This window comes from Halichoeres trimaculatus, unplaced genomic scaffold (genome assembly GCF_033239565.1).
Source record: "Halichoeres trimaculatus isolate MK-OKI-2021-1 unplaced genomic scaffold, fHalTri1.1 fHalTri1_scaffold_6, whole genome shotgun sequence".
Taxonomy (NCBI): domain Eukaryota; kingdom Metazoa; phylum Chordata; class Actinopteri; order Labriformes; family Labridae; genus Halichoeres; species Halichoeres trimaculatus.
Genome location: NW_027437184.1, coordinates 38,835,476 through 38,844,790, shown reverse-complemented (window position 1 = coordinate 38,844,790; position 9,315 = coordinate 38,835,476). Strand labels below are relative to the sequence as shown.

The window sequence follows — 9,315 nt, the reverse complement described above, 5'->3', positions numbered from 1 at the left end:
CTTAATGAGTATTAACTAGAGAAAAAACACTTGACTAATGTCCGTTTTTGCAGTGTGGAGGAGCTGTGAGCAAGGTTTGTTTATGTCAGTGTTCAGTAATGGAAAATAAACTTTGGACTCCATCCTCCTGCTGGGACAAACATCCAGCCTTTCATCAAACCCTGCCTCTCCTGCTGAGCTGTTTGGACACATCCTGCACGTTTGTCTTTAAGTTCGGTACATCACAGACATGATCCTGGTGCCAGCTCTGATCCTGGCAGCTTCAGTGAATTCTTAAGGCCTTGGCATAGACTGGCTCCAGGAGGTGAAAAGGGAGCAGCATGAAGAACGCCACCAGAAAGACCGCGCTCGCTACGGCCAGTAGAACGTAACGCCCAATGAACAGAGTGTCCACGACCTGTGGAGAGAAAGAAAAACATGTTCACGATCACAGACTTTGTATTAGAGTTAACTTGTGCAAATTGTCCTTTAGTGGATCTGCTGCACATGGAAAAGGCTTCACGGGTCACATACGTCCTCAGATCATCCACCAGGTGTCAGCAAAGAGCTGCTGTAGATGCTTTGTTTGAGACATCAGGATGGGGATTCTGAACACTGACAGTTAGAAAAATCATGACACACACAAACACAAAAAAGTAAAAAAAAAAACAAAAAAGGGGGCCACCCTGGCAGGTCAGAGCGCTTGGGCGTGGACACGGAATGAATCTACCGTATGTTACACATACGCAAATTTATAGGTATCTTTTACTTAGACTTCAGATTTGTTTTGCACCAAAGATCTCAGACAAAGGGGAGCAAAAGTGAGAGTGTGCAGAAATTGCAATTTGAGCACTCGCAGCAGTGGATCTGTGCACTTGAAAAAAATAAATCTGAAGACCTGTCACTGTTGAAATGTATTTGCAAAAAAAAATATCTTCAGGTATGCAAAAAAAAAATCTTCAACTACACAACTCCTAAAGCACTTTTATTTGTGAACGCAAATTTATAGTTGCACATACTCAAATTTATGGTCATCTTTCTCTGTGACTTTGAATTCGTATTGCACCAAATTTACCTTTATATGTCCACCAGAGGGAAGCATTTTGTACACATGGAGTGCTTTTTTTTTTTTTTATCTGTCTGTAAGAATTATAAATTACTGGTTTAAAAAGACCAGCCAAAACAGAAGTGCTGTAAATGTGTGTTCTTTATAATGACCAGCAGGGGGTGACTGCAGATTGTATGGAAGTCATTGAAAGTAAGAAGCTTCCTCTCAGCTGATTTCTTAGTGTTCCAGTCTTTCTTAACACAGCACATTTGTTTAAAGTCAAATAAATAATAATGCAGAGAATTACATACAAAGTTGAAGTGAAGAACTTTCTTTAAGAAATAATGGACGAAACTGGAGTGAAGTGGAATTTTGATAGGCACAAACCTGTGCTGTGTGTGTCCCAAAGCATGCTTGTCTGCACTTACACTTCCTGGTTATAGATAAAACACAGTGTTTAGTGTGGAAAAAAACAGAGCATGCTTTGATTTCTCTGCTAGTGCACTCAAAACGGTCAGAGAGTTGAGTGTGGAACGCTGGACACTTCTCACACCCAATGGTCACCATGTTGGCTACGCAGAGGAAGGGGCGGGAACGGATCAAACAAAGGTTGATGGATGTACTCAATGAAAAGCAGAGGAACACCTGTGATTTCATGCAATGTTCTAGTAAGTACAGAGTGTACACAGTGCATTTCATGTGCGTGTATATAAACAGGAACAAACTGGAAAACAGCAATGAGTTCACAGAAACTCTGCAAAGACTGCGCCCAGTCGAAGAGGCAGTAACTATTCTATTAATCATCGAATAGTATAAATGCTTGACATACCCACTTCTAATTTTCAATGGAGAATCTCTGCTGTGGAAAATGTAAACAAAAGCTGTGGGAAGATTGTCTTTAATAACCTCAGCTCCCAAGCAGCAGCACTCCCAGGTATTCTAAGCACTTATGAAGGAATGAATCAGTTTTTGAAGGTTAGATTTCCTCATGAGTCCATACAGAGGTGTTGGTATTATTTTCAGTCTGCTTCATAACAAGGAAACAACTACACACAGGAGCTAATCAGTTGAAAATGAACTATTAATTCACAAGAAATAGAAGGACATGATGTTGTTTTCTGACCTCAGCTGGGATGTGGATGAGTATTTCTAACAGAAGTACAATAAAAGCTGATGGGATCATAAATACACATGTAGCTCTGCCATTCGTCTTCTTTGCTGATCTGTTTGATGTATTTCGTGTGTATCATGTAAGTTGTGTTTATTGCGTTGGACCCTGCAGCTATTGAGGAGTGGTCAAAGGTAGAGGAGAGCAGCCAACACACAGAAAGTTGGAATATAACACCCGAGCAGAGACAAACTGTGCAGAGTGGAAGAATGGAGCAACCTCACGCTGTCTGACCAAAGTAGAATATCACAGTGCCAATTAGGCCAGTCCCAGAGACGGGGTGGGGGTGGTTTAGAGAAGCCCCCCCCCCCAATCCCATCCCATCCACCCACACCCGCCTGCCTGCTCCCACCCATGCGCTCAGTCGCACATTAATAAAACATGGCCCACACTTTGGGTTCCTGCTTGCTGTGTAATTGGCAAATTAAAAAGTGAGATGTGTTAAATGTGACCATAAGAGACCGTATACATCATTCCCACCTCTCAGAGACACCAGCAGATTCACACACACACACACACACACACACACACACACACACACACACACACACACACACACACACACACACACACACACACACACACACACACACACACACACACACACACACACACACACACACACACACACACACACACAAACAAACACACACCTAGTCTCTTCCCAAAACAGTCCCTGTGAAATCCCTCCTCAGTCAGCAGTGTGTGTGTGATGCTCTGCTGGTATTATCTGGCTAAACGCAGCTAAAGCCATCAGTGAAGTGTTGATTAAATCTAATCAACTGAACTTTACAAACTCTAAACTCATCCAAACTTAAAGCCAATGTGCCCTTCTTACTCTGGAACATGAAATTAAATACGAAAGCCTGACACCTGTCTTTAAATATTCTGGGATTCAAAGAGATGGGGTGTTTCTGAACAGGGTTTAAACATGCAGCAGCCTAATGGACGTCTAAACAGTCTTTCAAATGCATCCAGTTCTAAAGGAAGTTCTTGTTTGTGCCACTGACTGTCTGATATCTTACTGTATCACTGCTAAAGTTAAAGTTAGCCAGGCTGTTCCTTCACCAGAAAGAGATGTTGTGTCCCTCCCTTCACAGCCTCTGGACATGGACACAACCGGTCATTTCACCATGCACTGCACCGTACAGAGCATTTGTTTGTGGTCATATCATGTTGTGATGGATAAAAGCTGAACTTGTAACACATTGGAGTACCTGTTGAGGCAGCTGTGCACCTTGTTTTGCTGTGTTGCGCAGTGGGAACACAAACAGGACCAGGCTTGACAGATCCAACCAGCACCAAACTGTACTGATCCAAACCGGACTGCTTGGTGGAAACAGGACTTCACAAACTTTCTACTTCCTCCATGTGTATTTCAGGGCATTTCATCAGTCACATATACTAAAAATGATGACACTTCACATCTGGCCTTCAAGGTAAAAACATGTAGATGTTGCTTGTGGTCTAAATGGGTTTGAAAAAAGAACTTCATAGAGATTATATCTACCGCCATAAGAATCCTCAGCATGTGAGAAAAGCTTCTGAGACTACAGTATGGTACACGTCATTACAGCCCTTACTGTGGCCAACAACTAACAAAAACTTCTCACTTTAACTACCATTAACCCCAAAGCATGTTGGAGAAACAAGGCCCTGGTTTTTGTTTTTGTTTTGAAGAAGGAAACTAAAAAACACCTCTGCTGAGTAAGAAGATCCAGGCTCGGACTCTGTGGAATCAAACCTGAAACCTCAGAACTGAATGTGCAGCAGGATCCAAACAGATCCTGACAGGCTGAGTTTACATTTCCTCTTTAGCACGTGTCAGAAATGTAAAGCAAACCAGTGGGTGTTAATAACTTTTCCATAGCAGCACTAATAGGTGTCACATTTATGTGTGATTGTGTAACATGACCTTCTCAAAACATGTGATTTTTTGCAGACACATGCGCCTCATAAAGAAATGTAGTGAGTAACGTTTTGCTGCCTCTGTGCTGCAGCTCTGTATCGCTCTTTGCACAAAGGCTATAAAACAAGAGCTGGCCGGGACGGGCTCTGCTCTGCTATTTCTCTGGGATGGCAGCTTGCTTGGCAGTTCTGGCCGGCTTATTGGCACGACCCCGAGGCAACATGGGGGAGTGTTTGTTCTGTGTTGCTGTTGGACTAAGATAAAGCAGAACAGGCTTTTTACAACATGCACAGGCACACACACACACACACACACACACACACACACACACACACACACACACACACACACACACACACACACACACACACACACAGTGACATATGATATGCTCAGGTATACAGAGCTGTGGATACAGGCTTGAAATGAAGATAAGGTTTATTTTCTAACAGGGAAAGAGCCTTACACCCTTGTTAGTGCAGCTTTACAGTAAAATGAAAGTTTGAACTAGTGTTTGGCTTCAGTGACTGATCAAAATATTAAAAAACTACTTTTGATTCACTCTATTCCTACACTTTGAATCCTAATGTAACAATAAATGAAATCCTAAATATTCAGTCTATCTTTGGGACACATGAGAGTGAGCACTGAGCCACAGAGAGCCGTTTGTGTGTGTGCTCTACATCAGTGATCTCAGGACCCAAAACATTTGGTGGTAAATGAAGCCAAATGTCTGAAAGAGAGGGATCCCGGACCTGCTTTTAATTCCAACTGCTGCACATAAAGAACTCATTATGCATGAACCACAGTAACAGACCATAATAACACATGTGCCTGTGTCTCTCGAAACAATAAATGCTCTTATCCTAATGCTCATTTGGAACATTTCCTTGTTGTTGTTTGGGCAGCAGTATTTACAGCTGAAGTTGCCTCTGAATGCAGTCAGATGTCACTGTTTATTTGTGGCAGAGCGTTGGTAAATGTCACCCTGAGATAGGAATACAGTGAAAGGATTTAATCAAACTAAAAAGAGCTGCTGGGAATCCCACCAGGCTGCAGTAAAGCAGAGAGCTAGCCAGAAAAGTCTGTATGAGGCTGTTACATTCTCCTTTTTTCAATGTTGGATATTTACAACCCTGTAACGCTTGGTCTGCAGGGTGCAACACAAAGGGTGGAGGGATGTCACTCTGCCTCCTGAAAGGTAGTAACAGAGGTGTATTAGGAGGAAGACAGAAGAAGTGTGTAACTGCAGAGCTTGCAGGCTGGGACAGTGTACGTGCATGTGTGTATATGTGTTTGCACACTGTGTATCTTGTCTGTCCGTAACACATTGCAATGAGGAATCACACAGTGGAACATCAATGTTACGCTGTAGCAGAGTTCAGAGTGTAAGCACAGAGGAGAAGTGATGCTGGAGCTTTATGGAGCTGTTGAGGAATTGCACTGAGTGGGAATCTACTGAATGAGCAGGTCAGTGAGTGATGAAATGACACAGTTTGGAGTTTCCCCTGTGGCACCTCTTGAAATGACCAGGTCTTAAAGTGAGTGACATTAGGGACTTTGGCTTTTATGAAGACACCAGAAAACCTCAGACGACAGGCAGAGAGAGAGAGGGGGGGGGCATTTTAAGCATGTCCATGGTCTTTGTGGTCTAAACCATTGTGTGGGAGGCCTACTTTGTTTACAGATGTGGCTAAAATCAGACATGCTATCAGTATGACTTTTCATCTGTCTTTATTTATCTCTTTCTCTTTCGTTATGAACTCTGCTATGACAAGCAGAATACTACGTTTTAAAATTAGCCTTATGGCTAACTCAGGCTGTATGCAAAATGTCCTTTACTATGCATTGTACCTTTAAATAAACACATAAAAGTTTATTTTTTTATCTTAATTGAATAGCTCAACAATTAGCTCTTGCAAACAGCTTCTTCTGTGGAAATTGTTGCTCGGATGCTCAGTTTTTGAATCTACTCCTGAACATTTGCACATTACTCACAGAAGCCCAAAGACATGGACTTTATCTGTAACAGTAGCTAGGCCATACCCTGCTAATCACAGTTTATCTGATATGAGAGGCCTTAAATAAGAATAAGAAAGGCCTTAAAGTGTCAGGTGAAAGAATCAGAATTAAATTCAACAATATTTCAAACAAATGCTCGAAAAATATGAGTCAGAAAAAGTGACATAAATAACTTTAACATCTGATGATAAGGGTTTCATTTTTGGATCCAAAGGTTTAAAACATCTCCCCTGACACCTTAAGCTAAGGTCAGCCAACTTAAAGACAGATATTAAAGGGTAAGGTAGCTACAAAGAACAACTGTGCTCAAGGTAACCATACATCTCGTGGATGAAGTGTCCAGATGTTTCAGGGCAGCAAGGAAAGCTCACCTCTATCTCTTTAAAAGGGATCTCTGTCTCTGGACTGCGAGGGAAAAACACCAGGACCAGAGTGATGGTCAGAGCCAGGAGGAACACAGGGATAACTCCTAACCTGAAACACACACAAACACACATAGGACCTCAGTTAATGCAGTTATTTCAGATTCATGTATTGCAATACACTCATGTACTTTTAGTCATGAGTTAGTACGCATCAGACTTTCAGTTGTTTAACTGAAGTCAGAGTTAAAGGAAACAGAAACTGGATCTTAGCTCAATCCAGTTGCTTCTGAAATGTGAAGTGGTTTCATAAATATACCTGGCTGTACAATGGAAGTCTGCCCTTTTCCTTTCTATCTTGTGTTAAAGAAGCATGGAGCAGTCGGCTGTGGTGTGACGCAGCCATATCTAACCACTTGTTTTGTTAGTGTTTTGCAGCATTTTAAATACTAAGTCATTTCCTAATTAACATAATAAGAAAATAATGATAAATAAACAGTGACAATAAAAGCTGTGAGCAGCACTGAACACGCCCTTGCAGTCTGGCGCACAATGCAGTGGTGTGTAGACCAAACCCTCTGTTGGAAACTCACAGTTTTCAAAATGAACCCAACTAACATCTCAATGACATTATGACATTAAAATTACGCTGACATGTCCAACAGTCTGGAGATAAAGCTTCTAAAGTAGCAGCATGACATTTACTGCTGCCACCAGGGAGCACTATGACAGTGATCAGAACTCACTGCACAGGCCTTTGCATTACAATGTTCAGGACCCTCGTCGTGCTTTTGGGTCAGATTGAAGCGTGCATGACAGACTTAAAGACTACTTCCTGGGTCTTGGCAAAACCACCAACTTTGAGGGCTTACAACTCAGACTAACTCACAGATGGCTATGAATTTTTATATCATTAAGGCCTCTGCTGCCTATGAACTTCTTATCAAGTAGTTGTCCTTCGGAGAAGAAACATTAAAAAGGATCCCTTGAAAAATCATCAAAAAAAGATGCTTTTTGCCAGTTTTCAAAAAGTATCTCACTTCCTGTCCACATTCCATCACTTTTTCATTGTTACATTTTTGGGGAGCTGAATATGTGTACTAAAAATCATCCTTCTTGGTGAAACTACTGAGCCCTATTTGGGCTCATTAGGCCAAAATGTGCCTGCCCATATTTGAAAATGATAAATTATCACATTTTTCAACACTTTTCACAAACTTTGCACATGTAAAAATTCAAGATTTTTAAAAGAGTTTAAAGAACCAAATTAGTAATTTAGGATGGGTAAAAATAGCGAAAACTTGCAAGTAATCACAATAGGGGCCCTGCATCTCAGATGCACAGGCCCCAATAATAAACAATCACTGAAATCTTTTCAATAGCCTGCTCTTGCCTACTGCTGTGTCAGCCATGATAGACATATTTACATAAAACTCAGAAACATCCTAAATAGTTATGAAAAAGGTGCTTGAAGTAGAGTTTTTATGAATTACAGCTGTTTATTTTTGCCAGCTACATATTGCAGGAGCCCTTGTTTGCCCCTGCCCCTCAAACAGCCTGAGTACGCCATTGTTCCTCAACATACACACATATTTTCTCCCCTCCACTGTAAATTACAGTCAGGAAATGTTTTTGTTTGACTCACTTTGCTGATCCAGATGCTCTGAGCAGCATCACCCCTATCACCACAGCAGCTATCCACACCGACGTGATGACAACGATGCCCGTCCCCACTTCTAACACGTTGCTTGTCATTTTGGTCAGAGCTGTGTTTCAGGTAATCTCACCCGTGAGAAAATCTTAATTCGCAATGTGGTACAAATATTAATTTACAAACAGAATAGTTTAACTTGATATCAAGAAGAAAACGCCATCCGGTTGACTTAAGCTACAGATTACCTCAACTAACGTTAACTAGCGCCTTTAAAATCCACATCAGCCTGTGCCTGCTAAACTTACAGCAATGTTACGGTAAAAAGCTTTACCGCGCGTTTTCACATCGCTACATTACACGTTTGTTGTCCATGAACCGCTCATTTTCGAGCTCTAGCGTCGTCCGACGGATGTTATCAAGCGTCTCATACTTCCTGGTTACAACCTCGTACATTTTGATTGGCCGAGAGTTTAAAGCTGACCAATAGGGTGCGGTGTTACTGACAGATGCGCTAAGTATTTACCTCACAATCCGCCCATGTGTTTTCATCCTATGTGTACTTAAAATATAATAAATAATTTTATAAAACTCTTCATGATTCTGCTTCCACACGCTGTTAACCTTTTCTATTCTGGCTGTGCCAAATCAAACAAAACAAAGCCCAGGCCTGCTCAAGAAAAACGGTGGAGTTATTTGGATATTTTTTGTTGTTTGTCTTTAGTGTTTCCGTGGTCAATATGTTACAACGATGTTTATCAGACTGATTTGTCTGTTCGCATGATGTGTTACACGGTTTCCTTATATAACAGACCACTTATTATTCCAGGACAGGGACAAAGCAGTGATTCTGTTTCTCCTGCCTGTAGCTCTGAAGGATGTAATTCTTGTTGCGGACCGACAGGGGGCTTGCTCGGTCTCCCACTCACAGGCGCGCGAGCTTTAATGCGTGCATGTGTGTGCGATTCTCCGAGAATCTGCTTTGAGCCATGTCACCTCGAGCAATTTGTGACCGTGTGTTACTGTGTTAATAAATAATCTCGATTTAGGGGCACGGATCCATTTAAAACGTTTTAGAGTGGGCATCAAAAGAGACCACACACCTGATTTCAAAGCCAAAAGCTTTCAGTTTGCGCTTTTTGGTACACATCATATTTAAAACATAGAAAGGCATAA

The 9,315-nt window shown here is 41.6% G+C and overlaps 1 protein-coding gene across 1 annotated transcript; it reads right to left on the bottom strand.

The window, feature by feature from the left end:
* tmem218 (transmembrane protein 218) lies at positions 1 to 8,580 on the bottom strand. The gene is made up of 3 exons (XM_074672782.1): positions 8,134 to 8,580; positions 6,498 to 6,600; positions 1 to 397 (listed from the first exon to the last, which is right to left on the bottom strand). Exons 1-3 carry the CDS (start codon positions 8,241 to 8,243, stop codon positions 263 to 265), a joined length of 348 nt encoding a protein of 115 aa, XP_074528883.1. The 5' UTR covers positions 8,244 to 8,580; the 3' UTR covers positions 1 to 262.
* Between the last annotated feature and the right edge of the window lie 735 nt (positions 8,581 to 9,315).

Bases quoted from the DNA above. Each gene is read 5' to 3' on its own strand.
- tmem218 (XM_074672782.1), bottom strand. From the start codon at position 8,243: ATGACAAGCAACGTGTTAGAAGTGGGGACGGGCATCGTTGTCATCACG. The intron at 6,601-8,133 runs GTGAGTCAAACA...TGTGTGTTTCAG, and splicing joins AGAGCATCTGGATCAGCAAA to GTTAGGAGTTATCCCTGTGT. The intron at 398-6,497 runs GTGAGCTTTCCT...TTCTCTCCACAG, and splicing joins TCCCTTTTAAAGAGATAGAG to GTCGTGGACACTCTGTTCAT.